The 19260-nt window shown below is 46.0% G+C and overlaps 1 protein-coding gene across 1 annotated transcript in view; it reads right to left on the bottom strand.

Moving 5' to 3' along the window:
* Positions 1-2071: 2071 nt before the first annotated feature.
* Positions 2072-19260, bottom strand: part of LOC134983708 (oocyte zinc finger protein XlCOF6.1-like) — a 35924-nt gene continuing 18735 nt past the window's right edge. The window contains exon 3 of the mRNA XM_063949363.1: positions 2072-3282. Coding sequence (XP_063805433.1) covers positions 2126-3282 — 1157 coding nt within the window. The 3' untranslated portion in view covers positions 2072-2125. The remainder of the gene's footprint in view (positions 3283-19260) is intronic.

The following is a 19260-nucleotide window of genomic DNA, read 5'->3' as shown; positions in this document are numbered from 1 at the left end:
TTACCCTTCATAGACAAAACAGATGTGATAGTAAATTCATATTAAGCATAAAACATCCCCAGTCTACTGATGCAGGCACCTATGTCCTAGGTGAATCCTTTTTTTTAAACCCATCCCTTACACCATTCTTGTTACAGGATATGTCTAACAATGAAAGGTATGCCCAGCTCAAGCCCTCTAAACCACGCCCCAACCTCTTGAAACCTCATATAACCACCCTCAAGGATATGATGGCCGTTAACAATCCCACCTTTAAAGACACCCTAGCTATTGAAACTGGTTTCTCTGACATCAATTTCTGGTTAGAATGGATGAAGTATAGTGCTAGCAAACATAATAAAAGTAACTGTTATGTCTGTGGCAAATCTAGGCCCCACCTAGGTACAGTGCCCCTTAATATACCCCTAGAACAGGAAAATTGTTTTTTCAGCCTTTTTAATGACACCAAAACAAATGACAGTCAGTGCGAAATGTGGAAAAGGGAATATCCCATATTGTCAAAAAATCCCAACCCAGGAAATACCATAACCATATATCCTGGAAACTATACCTGTTATACATCTAACATCACCACAGGGAGAAATTTAAAAACCTTCCCACCAGGGTATTGTGCAAATAAAAGAACAACTGTTTTAGTCAACCAAACTAGATCATTAGGCGACATTTATTACATATGTGGGGATATGAAACTTAGAAGTAAATTAGACACACCATGGTATGGTGAGTGTGCCCTGGCCAAAGTCATAATGCCACTCCTAATGATCACCGATGACCCCACTCCTCCCTCTAATACTCCTGCTAATCGAAAGAAAAGAGCACTCCCAGGAGGTAGCTTTGACCCCCACGTATACATTGATACTATAGGGGTCCCAAGAGGTGTTCCAAATGAGTTCAAAGCTAGAGATGAAGTGGCTGCGGGTTTTGAATCATTGTTTCCTATAGTAACTGTAAATAAAAACGTAGCCTGGATTAATTATATATATTATAATCAACAAAGATTTGTTAATGATACCAAAGATGCTCTTAAAGGTATAGCTGAACAGCTAGAAGCCACTTCCCAAATGACATTTCAAAATAGAATGGCCCTTGACATGATTCTAGCAGAAAAAGGCGGTACATGTGTTTACATTAGTAAGGTGGAAGGCTGTTGTACATATATTCCTGACAACACTGGTCCCAATGGTAAGGTTACTTTAGCCATAAACAAGTTAGAAACCTTATCCATAGAACTTAAGAAAAATTCAGGTATTGATAACCCATGGAGCCAATATTTTGGGTGGTTTGAAAATTGGAAACAGGCTCTTGTGCAAATAAGCATATTTATACTCATAACTTTAATTCTTTTAGGCATTATAGTTTATTGTGTAATTCCCTGTGGAAAGAAACTTACCTCCAAAGGCATTGATAAGGCCCTGATGTATTATGACATAACCACCAGTCCTGTCACCTCCTCTGATAGTGAGGGACCCAACGATTATGTCCAATATCTCAAGAACTGGAGAAACAAGAAAGGAGCCTCACTCAAGAATCATGTCATATAATAATCATGATTCTAAGAGGGGATTGAAGGGTTAAAACATGCTTTATGAACTCTTATGTGTTTGCAATGGATGCGTGCTGCCCTGTGTTAGATGCCTTTGTCTCTCATACAGATACCAGGCTTGTGTGGGTCTGGCATCCAAGGTCAGCTCTATACTAGATGAAACCTGCTTTTTCTACTTCTGTGTGTTACTAAAAGATCCTGTGTTAAGTTCCGTCTGATGCAACGTATATAACATCTGCCTAGCAACTGCTATATCCAATTATGTTATGTCAAGTATTAACCACCCCTACGTACCCCACTAGGGCACCACCCCTAAGCCAATGAGCCCTGTTACACTTATCAGTTACACCCTTATGTGTTCTCTTTTTATACCAATGTTAAAACATTCAATAAAGCAGAGTGAATCTTAACTACTGGGTGTCAGACTCAATATATTGTATGTTAAGAATTGCTCTCACTGACGTCAGTGGCCATCACATCGAGGTAATCAAAGAGAGGTAGGGATCCTTTCATGGCTTCTTACCTGTGTGACTTCTCTGATGACTAACAAAATGTGATTTATATGCAAAACATTTCCCAAACTCAGAACAGGAATACGGCTTTCTCACCTGTGTGACTTCTCTGATGTCTAACAAGATTTGCTTTCAATGAAAAACATTTCCTACACTCAGAACACGGAAATGGCTTCTCACCTGTGTGACTACTCCGATGTATAACAAGAGCTTGTTTCTGAGCGAAACATTTCCCACACTCAGAACATGGAAATGGCTTCTCACCTGTGTGACTTCTCTGATGTATAACAAGATCTGATTTCCGTGCAAAACATTTCCCACACTCAGAACAGGAATACGGCTTCTCACCGGTGTGACTTCTCTGATGTTTAACAAGATTTGATTTATATGTAAAACATTTCCCACACTCAGAACAGGAATACCGCTTCTCACCTGTGTGACTTCTCTGATGTCTAACAAGATTTGATTTTGATGCAAAACATTTCCCACACTCAGAACAGGAATTCGGCTTTTCACCTGTGTGACTTCTCTGATGTTTAGCAAGTTCTGATTTAGATGCAAAACATTTCCCACACTCAGAACAGGAATACGGTTTCTCACCTGTGTGACTTCTGTGATGTGTAACAAGATCTGATTTCCGTGCAAAACATTTCCTACACTCAGAACAGGAATACGGCTTCTCACCTGTGTGACTTCTTTGATGTGTAACAAGTTTTGATTTATATGTAAAACATTTCCCACACTCAGAACAGAAAAATGGCCATTCACCTGTGTGAGCATGCTGATGAATAACAACATGTGATTTGTATGCAAAACATTTCCTACACTCAGGACAGGAATACGGCTTCTCACCTGTGTGACTTCTCTGATGTCTAACAAGATTTGATTTATATGTAAAACATTTCCCACACTCAGAACATAGAAATGGCCTCTCACCTGCATGAGCTGGCTGATGATTAATAAGGTTTGTGTTCTGTGTAAAACATTTGGTATCTATAGAACAGGGAAACACTGTATCTACTCTCAGAGCTGTAACAGATGCTCTAATATCAGAGTGATCAGGAGAACATTTCCCAGGATCAGGGGGATCAGCTGATAGAGCTGGATGTATAATTGTGGTAATGGGGTTATCTCCTGAAGAATACTGTCTACGGTCATTATCTTTTATGTCACAATCCGGGGATAACATTAGATGTCCTTCTGAGATATTCCTGCTTGTGTGTCGATCTGCTGGAAATAAAATACATTAATATATAAAATGAGCAGACAAGACCCAGGATGTTACAGGATACAATATATAATTCTATAACTGCCATTTTTTTTTACCTGTAATCATTGCTTTTATGTCTATTACAAAACACAAAAAGATAGGATGCTTAGACTGGATTTTATTCAACACTGAACGCTCATGTGTGATTACTAGAGGTGACACGGACGCTCATGTGGGATTACTAGACGTTCATGTGGGATTACTAGAGGTGACACAGATGTTCATGTGGGATTACTAGAGGTGACACGGACGCTCATGTGGAACTACTAGAAGTGACAGACGCTCACGTGGGATTACTAGAGGCGACGTGGACGCTCTTGTGGAATTATTAGAGGTGACGTGGACGCTGATGTGGGATTACTAGAGGTGACACGGATGCTCATGTAGGATTACTAGAGGTGACATGGACGCTCATGTGGGATTACTAGAGGTGACACGACGCTCATGTGGGATTACTAGAGGGGACACGGACGTTCATGTGGGATTACTAGAGGTGACACGGATGCTCATGTGGGATTACAAGAGGTGACACGGACGCTCATGTGGGATTACTAAAAGTGACACGGACGCTCATGTGGGTTTACTAGAGGTGACACGGACGCTCATGTGGGTTTACTAGAGGTGACACGGACGCTCATGTGGGATTACTAGAGGTGACACGGACGCTCATGTGGGATTAGTAGAGGTGACATGGCCGCTCATGTGGGATTACCATGGACGCTCAGGTTGGATGACTAGAGGTGACATGGATGCTCACGTGGGATTACTAGGAGGTGACATGGACGTTCATGTGGGATTACTAGAGGGGACACGGACGTTCATGTGGGATTAATAGAGGTGACACGGATGCTCATGTGGGATTACTAGAGGTGACACGACGCTCATGTGGGATTACTAGAGGGGACACGGACGTTCATGTGGGATTAATAGAGGTGACACGGATGCTCATGTGGGATTACTAGAGGTGACACGGATGCTCATGTGGGATTACTAGAGGTGACATGGACGCTCATGTGGGATTACTAGAGGTGACATGGACGCTCATGTGGGATAACTAGAGGTGACACGGACGCTCATGTGGGATGACTAGAGGTGACATGGATGCTCACGTGGGATTACTAGAGGTGACATGGATGCTCACGTGGGATTACTAGAGGTGACATGGACGTTCATGTGGGATTAGAGGTGACATGGGTTTTGTAATAATGAAACATTAAAACACCAAAGAAGAGAAAGTGCTGTCCTGTTCGGCGCACTAATAAATAATATATAACCTTTACTAAGTACAGTAAAGTATGTAATATAAATCAGTGATATATTAAACGCAAATTAAGTGTATAAAGAGCTGAATAAAGTAATAAAAAACCATTGGGTTTTAATTGGGTGTTAATTGATACAATGCTGGTAATCTGGGGGGGGGGGGGGGCTGCAGATTTAAATTCATTGGTCAATACATGAACTAAAACTCCACTGTTTATTATTGTTAGTTAATATAGTGAGTGCAGAGCCCCTGTGATTTTATTTAAACAATGTGGTCACATACTGTGTTGCACCCCAAATCCAGGAACGGTGAGTGCTGTGGATTAGTATATCATATCTATCTCACTGGGGCTCTGCACTCACTATAACAACTAACAATAATAAACAGGGGAGATTTAGTTCACCTATTGACCAATGCATTTAAGCCTGCAGCCCCCGACAAGGGACCCGACTATACTGTAGGTCCTACCCTATTGCTCAAAATAATTACCATAAAAACAGCTATCACATTAGTGTTACACTTTAGGTATGCTGCTACCTGGTCTAAAGCTCACAGCAACTTACCTTATATAGGTGAGACTGTTACCTACACACCTAATGCAAAGCACCCAGGAGAACAGCGGACACAATCTATAATTAACTTAAATCAGAGTGCATGAGAGAAGGTGACCACAAAAAGATTAATAAAAAACTAATCTAATAAACAAAATGAATATACAGTGGGGCAAACAAGTATTTGGACAGCCACCGATTGTGCAAGTTGACCCACTTAAAAAGATGAGAGAGGTCTGTAATTTCCATCATAGACTTCACCTGTGAGAGACAGAATCTGGAAATCACATTGTACGATTGTTACACTATTTATTTGTTTATTCTTGTGGAAAATAAATATTTGGACAATCAAAAAGTTGACCTCAATACTTTATAATATAACCTTGGTGGTTGGCAATTACAGCGGTCAAATGTTTCCTGTAGTTCTTGACCAGGTTTGCACACACTGTAGCAGGTATTTTGACCCACTCTTCCATGCAGATCTTCTCTAGATATGTCATGTTTTGGGGCCGTCACCGGGCAACATGGACTTTCAACTCCCTCCACAGATTTTCTATTGGGTTGAGGTCTGGAGACTGGCTAGGCCACTCCAGGACCTTGAAATTCTTCTTACGAAGCCAGGAGCCACTCCTTAGTTGCCCGGGCGGTGTGTTTGGGGTTATTGTTATGCTGTAAGACCCAGCCACGTTCCATCTTCAATGCTCTTATTGAGGGAAGGAGATTTTTACCTAAAATCTCACGATACATGGCCCTATTCATCCTCTCCTTAATACGGATCAGTCGTCCTGTCCCCTTTGCATTAAAGCAGCCCCAAAGCATGATGTTTCCACCCCCATGCTTCACAGTGGGTATGGTGTTCTTGGGATGCAATTCATCATTCTTCTCCCTCCAAACACGGTGAGTGGCGTTTATACCAAAAAGTTTGATTTGGCTCTCATCTGACCACATTACATTCTCCTGTGGATCATCCAGATGGTCACTGGCAAAACTTTAGGACAGGCCTGGACATGTGCTGGCTTAAGCAGGGGGACCTTTCGGGCGCTGCAGGATTTCAATCCATGACGACGTAGTGTGTTACTAATGGTAACCTTTGTGACTGTGGTCTCAGCTCTTTAGAGGTCATTGACCAGGTCCCCCCGTGTAGTTCTGGGCTGATTCCTCACCGTTCTCAAGATCATTGATACCCCACGAGGTGAGATCTTGCATGGAGCCCCAGGTCAAGGGAGATTGTCAGTGATCTTGTATTTCTTCCAATTTTTTATAATTGCGCCAACAGTTGATCTCTTCTCACCAAGCTGCTTGCCTTTTGTCGAGTAGCTCATCCCAGCCTTGTGCAGCTCTATAATTTTGTCCCTGATGTCCTTAGACAGCTCTCTGGTCTTGGCCATGGTGGAAAGGTAGCAGTCTGACTGTTTGAGGGTGTGGACAATCTTGCTGCTTGGTAGGTGTCCAAATTTTTATTTTCCACAAGAATACACAAGTAAATTGTTTAAAAAATTCGTACAATGTGATTTCCTGTTTGTTTTATTTTTCAGATTCTGTCTCTCACAGTTGAAGTGTACCTATGACGGAAATTACAGACCTCTCTCATCTTTTTAAGTGGGTCAACTTGCACAACCGGTGGCTGTCCAAATACCTTTTTGCCCCAGTGTGTGTGTGTGTGTGTGTGTGTGTGTGTGTAATATATATATATATATATATATATATATATATATATATATATATTATATATATATATATATATATATATATATATATATATAACCTCAAGAGCTGCACAGACCAGGAGGTAGACATTTATGTATGTGGTAGGGCTACAAATCCACAATTACCGTTTAAAGTTTACACAATTATTTGAAGTCTACACAATTGATATTTGAAGATAACAAGACTTATGGTCGACTTACCAGGGTAACTCTTTTTCTTTGAGATCCACAGGATCCACAATCCTTGCATTGGGGTGTAGGTGGTAGGAGTTGACTGGGCACCACACAGTTAAGCTTTTAGCTCCCATGATGCACCAGTCCTCCTCCTCATATACCCCGCCTCCAGCCTAGGGAAGCTAGTTTTGTTAACAAGCCAAAAGTCAGGAGCAGAATTTCAGAAGAAAAGGAAGACCTGAACATACAAGACACACTATCCTGCAGAGTAGAGAAAATCAAAAAAGGGGGGAAAAAATAAGAATTTACTTACCGATAATTCTATTTCTCGGAGTCCGTAGTGGATGCTGGGGTTCCTGAAAGGACCATGGGGAATAGCGGCTCCGCAGGAGACAGGGCACAAAAGTAAAGCTTTCCGATCAGGTGGTGTGCACTGGCTCCTCCCCCTATGACCCTCCTCCAGACTCCAGTTAGGTACTGTGCCCGGACGAGCGTACACAATAAGGGAGGAATTTTGAATCCCGGGTAAGACTCATACCAGCCACACCAATCACACCGTACAACTTGTGATCTAAACCCAGTTAACAGTATGATAACAAAGGAGCCTCTGAAAGACGGCTTCCTACAACAATAACCCGATTTTTGTAACAATAACTATGTACAAGTATTGCAGAATAATCCGCACTTGGGATGGGCGCCCAGCATCCACTACGGACTCCGAGAAATAGAATTATCGGTAAGTAAATTCTTATTTTCTCTATCGTCCTAGTGGATGCTGGGGTTCCTGAAAGGACCATGGGGATTATACCAAAGCTCCCAAACGGGCGGGAGAGTGCGGATGACTCTGCAGCACCGAATGAGAGAACTCCAGGTCCTCTTTTGCCAGGGTATCAAATTTGTAGAATTTTACAAACGTGTTCTCCCCCGACCACGTAGCTGCTCGGCAAAGTTGTAATGCCGAGACCCCTCGGGCAGCCGCCCAAGATGAGCCCACCTTCCTTGTGGAATGGGCCTTAACAGATTTAGGCTGTGGCAGGCCTGCCACAGAATGTGCAAGTTGAATTGTGCTACAAATCCAACGAGCAATCGACTGCTTAGAAGCAGGAGCACCCAACTTGTTGGGTGCATACAGTATAAACAGCGAGTCAGATTTTCTGACTCCAGCCGTCCTTTGAAATGTATATTTTTAAAACTCTGACAACGTCCAACAACTTGGAGTCCTCCAAGTCGCTTGTAGCCGCAGGCACTACAATAGGCTGGTTCAGGTGAAACGCTGATACCACCTTAGGGAGAAAATGCGGACGCGTCCGCAGTTCTGCCCTATCCGTATGGAAAATTAGATATGGGCTTTTATAAGATAAAGCCGCCAGTTCTGACACTCTCCTGGCTGAAGCCAGGGCTAGTAGCATGGTCACTTTCCATGTGATATATTTCAAATCCACATTTTTTAGTGGTTCAAACCAATGGGATTTGAGGAAATCTAAACTTATATTTAGATCCCACGGTGCCACCGGAGGCACCACAGGGGGCTGTATATGCAGTACTCCCTTAACAAAAGTCTGGACCTCAGGAACTGAGGCCAATTCTTTTTGGAAGAATATTGACAGGGCCGAAATTTGAACCTTAATAGATCCCAATTTGAGACCCATAGACAATCCTGATTGCAGGAAATGTAGGAATCGACCCAGTTGAAATTCCTCCGTCGGAGCACTCCGATCCTCGCACCACGCAACATATTTTCGCCAAATGCGGTGATAATGTTTCGCGGTGACTTCTTTCCTTGCTTTAATCAAGGTAGGAATGACTTCTTCCGGAATGCCTTCTCCCTTTAGGATCTGGCGTTCAACCGCCATGCCGTCAAACGCAGCCGCGGTAAGTCTTGAAATAGACAGGGGCCCTGCTGAAGCAGTTCCCTTCTCAGAGGTAGAGGCCACGGATCGTCCGTGACCATCTCTTGAAGTTCCGGGTACCAAGTCCTTCTTGGCCAATCCGGAGCCACTAGTATCGTTCTTACTCCTCTTTGCCGTATAATTCTCAATACTTTTGGTATGAGAGGCAGAGGAGGAAACACATACACCAACTGGTACACCCAAGGTGTTACCAGCGCATCCACAGCTATTGCCTGCGGATCTCTTGACCTGGCGCAATACCTGTCCAGTTTTTTGTTGAGGCGAGACGCCATCATGTCCACCATTGGTCTTTCCCAACGGTTTACTAGCATGTGGAAAACTTCTGGATGAAGTCCCCACTCTCCCGGGTGAAGGTCGTGCCTGCTGAGGAAATCTGCTTCCCAGTTGTCCACTCCCGGGATGAACACTGCTGACAGTGCTATCACATGATTCTCTGCCCAGCGAAGAATCCTTGCCGCTTCTGCCATTGCACTCCTGCTTCTTGTGCCGCCCTGTCTGTTCACATGGGCGACTGCCGTGATGTTGTCCGACTGGATCAACACCGGTTTTCCCTGAAGCAGAGGTTCTGCTTGACTTAGAGCATTGTTTGCGTGGAATCTGCCGAATGGAATTGCTTCGTAAGAAGCCACCATTTTTCCCAGGACTCTTGTGCATTGATGTACAGACACCCTTCCTGGTTTTAGGAGGTTCCTGACAAGCTCGGATAACTCCTTGGCTTTTTCCTCCGGAAGAAAAACCTTTTTCTGAACCGTGTCCAGAATCATCCCTAGGAACAGCAGACGAGTTGTCGGCATTAACTGGGATTTTGGAATATTCAGAATCCATCCGTGCTGTTTTAGCACTTCTTGAGACAGTGCTAATCCCATCTCTAGCTGTCCTCTGGACCTTGCCCTTATTAGGAGATCGTCCAAGTATGGGATAATTAATACGCCTTTTCTTCGAAGAAGAATCATCATCTCGGCCATTACCTTTGTAAAGACCCGAGGTGCCGTGGACAAACCAAACGGCAGCGTCTGAAACTGATAGTGACAGTTTTGTACTACGAACCTGAGGTACCCCTGGTGTGAGGGGTAAATTGGAACGTGGAGATACGCATCCTTGATGTCCAAGGATACCATAAAGTCCCCTTCTTCCAGGTTCGCTATCACTGCTCTGAGTGACTCCATCTTGAACTTGAACCTCTTTAGGTACAGGTTCAAGGACTTCAGATTTAGAATAGGCCTTACCGAGCCATCCGGCTTCGGTACCACAAATAGAGTGGAATAATACCCCTTCCCTTGTTGTAGAAGAGGTACCTTGACTATCACCTGCTGAGAGTACAGCTTGTGAATGACTTCCAAGACCGTCTCCCTTTCGGCGGGGGACGTTGGTAAAGCAGACTTCAGGAAACGGCGAGGTGGATCTGTCTCTAATTCCAACCTGTACCCCTGAGATATTATCTGCAGGATCCAGGGATCTACCCGCGAGTGAGCCCACTGCGCGCTGAAAATTCTTGAGACGACCGCCCACCGCCCCCGAGTCCGCTTGAGAAGCCCCAGCGTCATGCTGAGGCTTTTGTAGAAGCCGGGGAGGGCTTCTGTTCCTGGGAAGGAGCTGCCTGTTGCTGTCTCTTCCCCCTTCCTCTGCCACGTGGCAGATATGAATAGCCCTTTGCTCTCTTGTTTTTAAAGGAAGGAAAGGGCTGGGGTTGAAAAGTCGGTGTCTTTTTTTGTTGGGGAGTGACTTGAGGTAAAAAGGTGGATTTCCCGGCTGTAGCCGTGGCCACCAAATCTGATAGACCGACTCCAAATAACTCCTCCCCTTTATACGGCAAAACTTCCATATGCCGTTTTGAGTCCGCATCGCCTGTCCACTGTCGCGTCCATAAACTTCTTCTGGCCGAAATGGACATAGCACTTACCCGTGATGCCAGTGTGCAGATATCCCTCTGTGCATCACGCATATAAAGAAATGCATCCTTTATTTGCTCTAACGACAGTAAAACATTGTCCCTATCCAGGGTATCAATATTTTCAATCAGGGACTCTGACCAAACTACTCCAGCACTGCACATCCAGGCTGTCGCTATAGCTGGTCGTAGTATAACACCTGTATGTATGTATATACTTTTTTGGATATTTTCCATCCTCCTATCTGCTGGATCTTTAAGTGCGGCCGTCTCAGGAGAGGGTAACGCCACTTGTTTAGATAAGCGTGTGAGCGCCTTGTCCACCCTCGGAGGTGTTTCCCAGCGCGCCCTAACCCCTGGCGGGAAAGGGTATAAAGCCAATAACTTCTTTGAAATTAGCATCTTTTTATCGGGGGCAACCCACGCTTCATCACACACGTCATTTAATTCTTCTGATTCAGGAAAAACTATAGGTAGTTTTTTCACACCCCACATAATACCCTGTTTAGTGGTACCTGTAGTATCAGCTAAATGTAACGCCTCCTTCATTGCCAAAATCATATAACGTGTGGCCCTACTGGAAAATACGGTTGATTCGTCACCGTCGCCACTGGAATCAGTGCCTGTGTCTGGGTCTGTGTCGACCGACTGAGGCAAAGGGCGTTTTACAGCCCCTGACGGTGTTTGAGGCGCCTGGACAGGCACTAATTGATTGTCCGGCCGTCTCATGTCGTCAAACGACTGCTTAAGCGTGTTGACACTATCCCGTAATTCCATAAATAAAGGCATCCATTCTGGTGTCGACCCCCTAGGAGGTGACATCCCCATATTTGGCAATTGCTCCGCCTCCACACCAATATCGTCCTCATACATGTCGACACACACGTACCGACACACAGCAGACACACAGGGAATGCTCTTAAGGAAGACAGGACCCAACTAGCCCTTTGGGGAGACAGAGGGAGAGTCTGCCAGCACACACCAAAAGCGCTATATGTGACAGGGATAGCCTTATTATAAGTGCTCCCTGTATAGCTGCTTTATAATATAAATTTTGCCACTATTTTTGCCCCCCCTCTCTGTTTTAACCCTGTTTCTGTAGTGCAGTGCAGGGGAGAGCCTGGGAGCCTTCCCTCCAGCCTTTCTGTGAGGGAAAATGGCGCTGTGTGCTGAGGAGATAGGCCCCGCCCCTTTTTCGGCTGGCTCGTCTCCCGCTTTTTAGTGGATTCTGGCAGGGGTTAAATATCTCCATATAGCCTCCGGAGGCTATATGTGAGGTATTTTTAGCCAACAAAGGTTTTCATCTTGCCTCCCAGGGCGCCCCCCCCCCAGCGCCCTGCACCCTCAGTGACTGCCGTGTGAAGTGTGCTGAGAGGAAAATGGCGCACAGCTGCAGTGCTGTGCGCTACCTTTAGAAGACTGAAGAGTCTTCTGCCGCCGATTCTGGACCTCTTCTTACTTCAGCATCTGCAAGGGGGCCGGCGGCAAGGCTCCGGTGACCATCCAGGCTGTACCTGTGATCGTCCCTCTGGAGCTAGTGTCCAGTAGCCTAAGAAGCCAATCCATCCTGCACGCAGGTGAGTTCACTTCTTCTCCCCTAAGTCCCTCGTTGCAGTGATCCTGTTGCCAGCAGGATTCACTGTAAAATAAAAAACCTAAGCTAAACTTTTCTAAGCAGCTCTTTAGGAGAGCCACCTAGATTGCACCCTTCTCGGCCGGGCACAAAAACCTAACTGGAGTCTGGAGGAGGGTCATAGGGGGAGGAGCCAGTGCACACCACCTGATCGGAAAGCTTTACTTTTGTGCCCTGTCTCCTGCGGAGCCGCTATTCCCCATGGTCCTTTCAGGAACCCCAGCATCCACTAGGACGATAGAGAAATAGGATTTTAATTACCTACTGGGAAATCCTTTTCTCGTAGTCCATAGAGGATACTAGGGTCCACATTAGTACCCTGGGGTACAGACGGGTCCACTAGGAGCCATGGGCACTTTAAGAAATGAATAGTGTGGGCTGGTTCCTCCCTCTATGGCCCTCCTACCAGACTCAGTCTATAAAATGTGCCCGAGGAGACGAACATATCCTGAGGAAGGATGTAACAGAACAGTGGTGAGATATGAACCAGCACACACAACCAAGAGGAAAGCCAAGCTAACCAAACTTGAACAGGAACAGCAACAGCTGATCCAACAACAATACTTAAGCAAGTAACAGTGCAGAAAAACGAAGCACCGGGCAGGCGCCCAGTATCCTCTACGGACTACGAAAAAAGGATTTAATGGTAGGTAATTAAAATCCTATTTTCTTATGTCCTAGAGGATACTGGGGTCCATTTAGTACCATGGGGATTTACCAAAGCTCCGAAAATGGGTGGGAGAGTGCTGAAGTTCCAGCAGAACTAATTGACCAAACTAAAGGTCCTTAGCGGCCAAAGTATCAAACTTGTAGAACTTAGCAAACGTGTTCGACTCTGACCAAGTAGCCGCTCGGCAAAGCTGTAAAGCCGAGACACCCTGGGTAGCCGCCAAGCAAGAACCCACCGACCGAGTAGAGTGAGCCTGAACCGATTTTGGAACCGGCAATCCTGCCTTAGAATTAGCATGCTGGATAGTAAGCCTGATCCAGCGAGCAATAGACTACTTTGAAGCAGGGCACCCAATTTTATTGAGATCATAGAAAACAAACAGTGAGTCAGATTTTCTGTGACAAGCCGTCCACTTCACATACATTTTCAGAGCTCTCACAACATATAAGGACTTTGAAGAAGCAGAGGTGTCGGTAATCACCGGAACCACAATAGGTTGGTTGATGTGAAATGCAGACGCCACCTTAGGAAGGAATGGCTGACGAGTTCTGAGCTCAGTGTGATCCTCATAAAAAATCAAGTAGGGGCACTTGTGAGACAATGCCCACAGTTCTGACACGCGCCTTGCCGAAGCCAGGGCCAACAGTGAAAATGTCTGCTGCCACTTAAGAATTTTTACTTTCAATGCCTGTAAAGGCTCAAACCAATCCGATTGGAGGAACTGCAACACCACGTTGAGATCCCAAGGTGCCGTAGGAGGCACAAAGGGTGGTTGGATGTGCAGAACACCCATCAAAAAGTCTGAAACTCAGAAAGAGACACCAATTGCTTCTGGACGAAAATGGACAAGGCCGGAATCTGGACTTTCAAGGAGCCCAAACGGAGGCCCACATCCACTCCTGACTGCAGAAAAAGGAGAAACCGTCCCAGCTTAAATTCCATCACAGGAATTTTCCTGTTCTCACACCAAGAGACGTATTTCTTCCAAATACGGTGGTAATGTTTAGACGTTACCCCCTTTCTGGCTTGGATCAAGGTTGGAATAACCTTATCCGGAATCCCTTTCCGGGCTAAAATTTGACGTTCAACATCCATGCTGTCAAATGTAGCCGCAGTAAGTCTTGACAGACGAACGGACCCTGTTGCAGAAGATCCTCTTGAAGAGGAAGAGGCCACAGGTCCTCCAGGAGCAACTCCCATAGATCCGCGTAACAGGCCCTTCTTGGACAGTCCAGAGCAATGAGAATTGCTTGAACTTTTTCCCTCTTTACTCTTTTGAGAATCCTTGGGATTAACGGAAGTGGTGGAAACATCCAGACCATCTGTTAGACCCGTGGAGTCACCAGAGTGTCTGCCGCCACTGCTTGCGAGTCTCTCGACCTGGAATAATATCGATTGAGCTTCTTGTTGAGACGAGAGGCCATCATGTCGATTGGGGAAGTCCCCACCGGCGTGCCAGAGACTCGAACACCTGCGGGTGAAGGCCCCATTCTCCTGGATGGAGGTAGTGTCTGCTGAGGAAGTCTGCTTCACAGTTGTACACTCCCGAAATAAAAAGATTGCCGACAAAGCCACCGCGTGTCTTTCTGCACAGAGGAGAATCCTTTTTACCTCCGAGATTGCAGCTCTGCCCTTCATTCCGCCTTGTCGGCTTATGTACGCTACTGATGTCATATTGTCCGACTGAACTTGTATGGTCTGATCTTGAAGAAGATGGGATGCCTGTAGAAGGGCGTTGTATTCGGCCCTGAGTTCCAGAATGTTGATCGGAAAAATAGATTCTTGACTTGACCATTTTCCTTGGAACTGTTCCCCTTGGGTGACTGCTCCCCAACCCCTGAGGCTTGCATCTGTGGGTAGCAGAATCCAATTTTGAATCCCGAACCTTCGGCCTTCGGTTAGGTGAGAAGTCTGAAGCCACCAGAGAAGAGAAATTCTGGCTCTTGGTGGAGATGCGATCCGGACCATTTGTCCAACAGATCCAGCTGGAAGGGCCTTGCGTGAAACCTTCCATATTGTAGAGTTTTGTAAGAGGCCACCATCTTTCCCAAGAGGTGAATGCACAGGTGCACTGAAATCCGGGTCGGACTTAGAACATCCCGTACCATCGACTGGATCACCAATGCCTTTTTCATTATGAGGAATACCCTCCGTGCCTTCGTATCCAGTATCATACCCAGGAACGGAAGACTCCGTGTTGGTTCCAGGTGAGATTTTGGCAGATTCAGAATCTACCCGTGATCCTGGAGTAACGTCGTTGAGAGGGCAATGCTGTGTAACAACTTCTCCCTGGACGGTGCTTTGATCAGCAGATCATCCAGGTATGGTATTATGTTCACTCCCCGCAAGCGGAGGAGCAACATCATCTCTGCCATCACCTTCGTGAACACCCGTGGCGCTGTGGAGAGTCCAAATGGCAGGTCCTGTAACTGGTAGTGGTAGTCCTGTAACGCAAACCTGAGATAAGCTGATGAGGCGGCCAAATTGGGACATGAAGGTATGCATCCTTGATGTCCAGAGACACCAGGAATTCCCCTTCCTCCAGACCTGAGATCACCGCTCTCAGAGACTCCATTTTGAATTTGAACACCTTTAAGTATGGGTTCAGAGACTTGAGGTTTAAAATAGGTCTTACCGAACCGTCCGGTTTCGGTACTACAAACAGGTTGGAATAATAACCCTTGTATTGTAGTTGAGGTGGAACTGGAACAATCACCTGATTCTGTACCAGTTTTAGAATTGCTGCCTGTAAGGCCAAACTTGCTTCTGGAGAAGCTGGTAAGCCAGATTTGAAGAATCTGGGAGTTCTTGAAACTCCAGTCTGTATCCCTGTGCGATAAGATCTTTCACCCAGGGATCTAGGCATGACGTTGCCCGGATGTGACTGAAATAACGTAAGCTGGCTCCCACCTGCCTGTCTTCCAGGCAGTGTGGTCCACCGTCATGCTGAAGGCTTTGAGGAAGCAGAACCAGAGGTCTGTTCCTGAGAACCTGCAGCTGCGGCTTTTCTGGGTTTACCTTTACCGCCTCTGAATGCTATAGAAGAACCCTTGGACTTGTTTTTAAATTTAGCTGTCCGAAAGGACTGCAAAGTCGGGGCAGAGTAGGTTCTGCTAGCAGGGGTCGCTGTGGAAGGAAGGTATGTAGACTTACCCGCAGTGGCCTTAGATATCCAAGTATCTAGTTCATCTCCAAACAGAGCCTCAACCGTGATAGTAGGCTCTCCACGCCTTTTCTGGAATCCGCATCCGCAGTCCACTAGCGTAGCCACAAGCCCCTGCGTGCTGACACTACCATGGCAGTGGTGCATGCGTTGAGTAAACCAATTTCTTTTATGGCCTCCACCATAAAGTTAGCAGCATCTTGGATGTGCTGTAGGAGTTAATGTCATCCCTGGTTAGATTATCCGACCATCTTGAAATTGCCGTAGTGATCCATGCACAAGCAATAGTGGGTCTCTGGGCTACCCCAGCAGACAAGTATATAGATTTGAGAGTGGTCTCACTCTTACGGTCAGCCGCATCCTTTAAGGACACCGCCCCGGGAACCGGTAAGACTATCTTTCACAACAACCTGGACACAGATGCGTCCACTATCGGCGGGTTTTCCCATTTTTTTCTATCCTCCAAAGTAAAGGGGAAGGAAGAAATTAACCTTTTTGGGATCTGACATTTTTGGTCAGGGTTCACCCAAGCTTCTTCAAAGAGGACATTTAAGTCCTTTGAAGCCGGAAAAGTAGCTGAGGATTTCTTTTTTTGTATTAAAGTAAGATTCCTCGAGACACCTGGGGGGCGTGGTCACGGCAGCAATGGAGTAGGGAGCGGATCTCGGGAGCTCCTCGAATAAACCCATCCTTTCACCCATCCTGACCCCTCTGGTGTCCCTGCCCGGGCTACATACCTCCCTCATACTGCTGGGCGCTGACGGGCATCCTTTTTTGCGGTCTCCGGGACTCGTGGGACGGCGCCGGCTGACTTCCGGCCCTGCAGCCTAGGCCTCCTCCGGATCCCCGGCCTCAATTTCGGCGCCCTCGGCCGCGGAACGCCCGGAGCTCGGGCGACGGGCTGTCACTGCCAACAAGCACCCTGGGACGACTGGGAGGTGGAAGCTGCCTCTCCTCTCCCTGACAGGCTGCGGTCCGGAGCCCTAACACCCGGAGGGGCATAGGAAGCAGGTACTTCTGGGGAAGGGACACTGCGGCCATTTTGGGAGATGCTATACAGAAGGCCCCACTGCTCTGGGCTGACCTCCATGCTTGGAAGGGCTGCATTCATCTGTTGTGCCCTGTGAACTGTCTCTGCACACAGGATCTTTACTGCATACTGACCTCTCCTATTATTTCTCTCCTAATGACTATGCTAATACCCACCTGAGACTGGAGACAAAGTCAGCTATTTATATTGCACGGCCCTTCCATTATATCACACAGGAGCTGCACATAGATTGGATCTGCCTACACTGCTACAGTGTACTGCGTACCATTATCCTACAGTGTACTGCGTACCATTATCCTACAGTGTACTGCGTACCATTATCCTACAGTGTACTGCGTACCATTATCCTACAGTGTACTGCGTACCATTATCCTACAGTGTACTGCGTACCATTATCCTACAGTGTACTGCGTACCATTATCCTACAGTGTGCTGCGTACCATTATCCTACAGTGTACTGCGTACCATTATCCTACAGTGTACTGCGTACCATTATCCTACAGTGTACTGCGTACCATTATCCTACAGTGTACTGCGTACCATTATCCTACAGTGTACTGCGTACCATTATCCTACAGTGTACTGCGTACCATTATCCTACAGTGTACTGCGTACCATTATCCTACAGTGTGCTGCGTACCATTATCCTACAGTGTACTGCGTACCATTATCCTACAGTGTACTGCGTACCATTATCCTACAGTGTACTGCGTACCATTATCCTACAGTGTACTGCGTACCATTATCCTACAGTGTACTGCGTACCATTATCCTACAGTGTACTGCGTACCATTATCCTACAGTGTACTGCGTACCATTATCCTACAGTGTGCTGCGTACCATTATCCTACAGTGTACTGCGTACCATTATCCTACAGTGTACTGCGTACCATTATCCTACAGTGTACTGCGTACCATTATCCTACAGTGTACTGCGTACCATTATCCTACAGTGTACTGCGTACCATTATCCTACAGTGTACTGCGTACCATTATCCTACAGTGTACTGCGTACCATTATCCTACAGTGTGCTGCGTACCATTATCCTACAGTGTACTGCGTACCATTATCCTACAGTGTACTGCGTACCATTATCCTACAGTGTACTGCGTACCATTATCCTACAGTGTACTGCGTACCATTATCCTACAGTGTACTGCGTACCATTATCCTACAGTGTACTGCGTACCATTATCCTACAGTGTACTGCGTACCATTATCCTACAGTGTACTGCGTACCATTATCCTACAGTGTGCTGCGTACCATTATCCTACAGTGTACTGCGTACCATTATCCTACAGTGTGCTGCGTACCATTATCCTACAGTGTACTGCGTACCATTATCCTACAGTGTGCTGCGTACCATTATCCTACAGTGTGCTGCGTACCATTATCCTACAGTGTACTGCGTACCATTATCCTACAGTGTACTGCGTACCATTATCCTACAGTGTACTGCGTACCATTATCCTACAGTGTACTGCGTACCATTATCCTACAGTGTACTGCGTACCATTATCCTACAGTGTACTGCGTACCATTATCCTACAGTGTACTGCGTACCATTATCCTACAGTGTGCTGCGTACCATTATCCTACAGTGTGCTGCGTACCATTATCCTACAGTGTACTGCGTACCATTATCCTACAGTGTACTGCGTACCATTATCCTACAGTGTACTGCGTACCATTATCCTACAGTGTACTGCGTACCATTATCCTACAGTGTACTGCGTACCATTATCCTACAGTGTACTGCGTACCATTATCCTACAGTGTACTGCGTACCATTATCCTACAGTGTACTGCGTACCATTATCCTACAGTGTACTGCGTACCATTATCCTACAGTGTACTGCGTACCATTATCCTACAGTGTACTGCGTACCATTATCCTACAGTGTACTGCGTACCATTATCCTACAG

Source organism: Pseudophryne corroboree (assembly GCF_028390025.1).
Source record: "Pseudophryne corroboree isolate aPseCor3 chromosome 3 unlocalized genomic scaffold, aPseCor3.hap2 SUPER_3_unloc_21, whole genome shotgun sequence".
NCBI classification, from domain to species: Eukaryota; Metazoa; Chordata; class Amphibia; order Anura; family Myobatrachidae; genus Pseudophryne; species Pseudophryne corroboree.
This window is presented reverse-complemented; position numbering and strand designations above follow the sequence as displayed.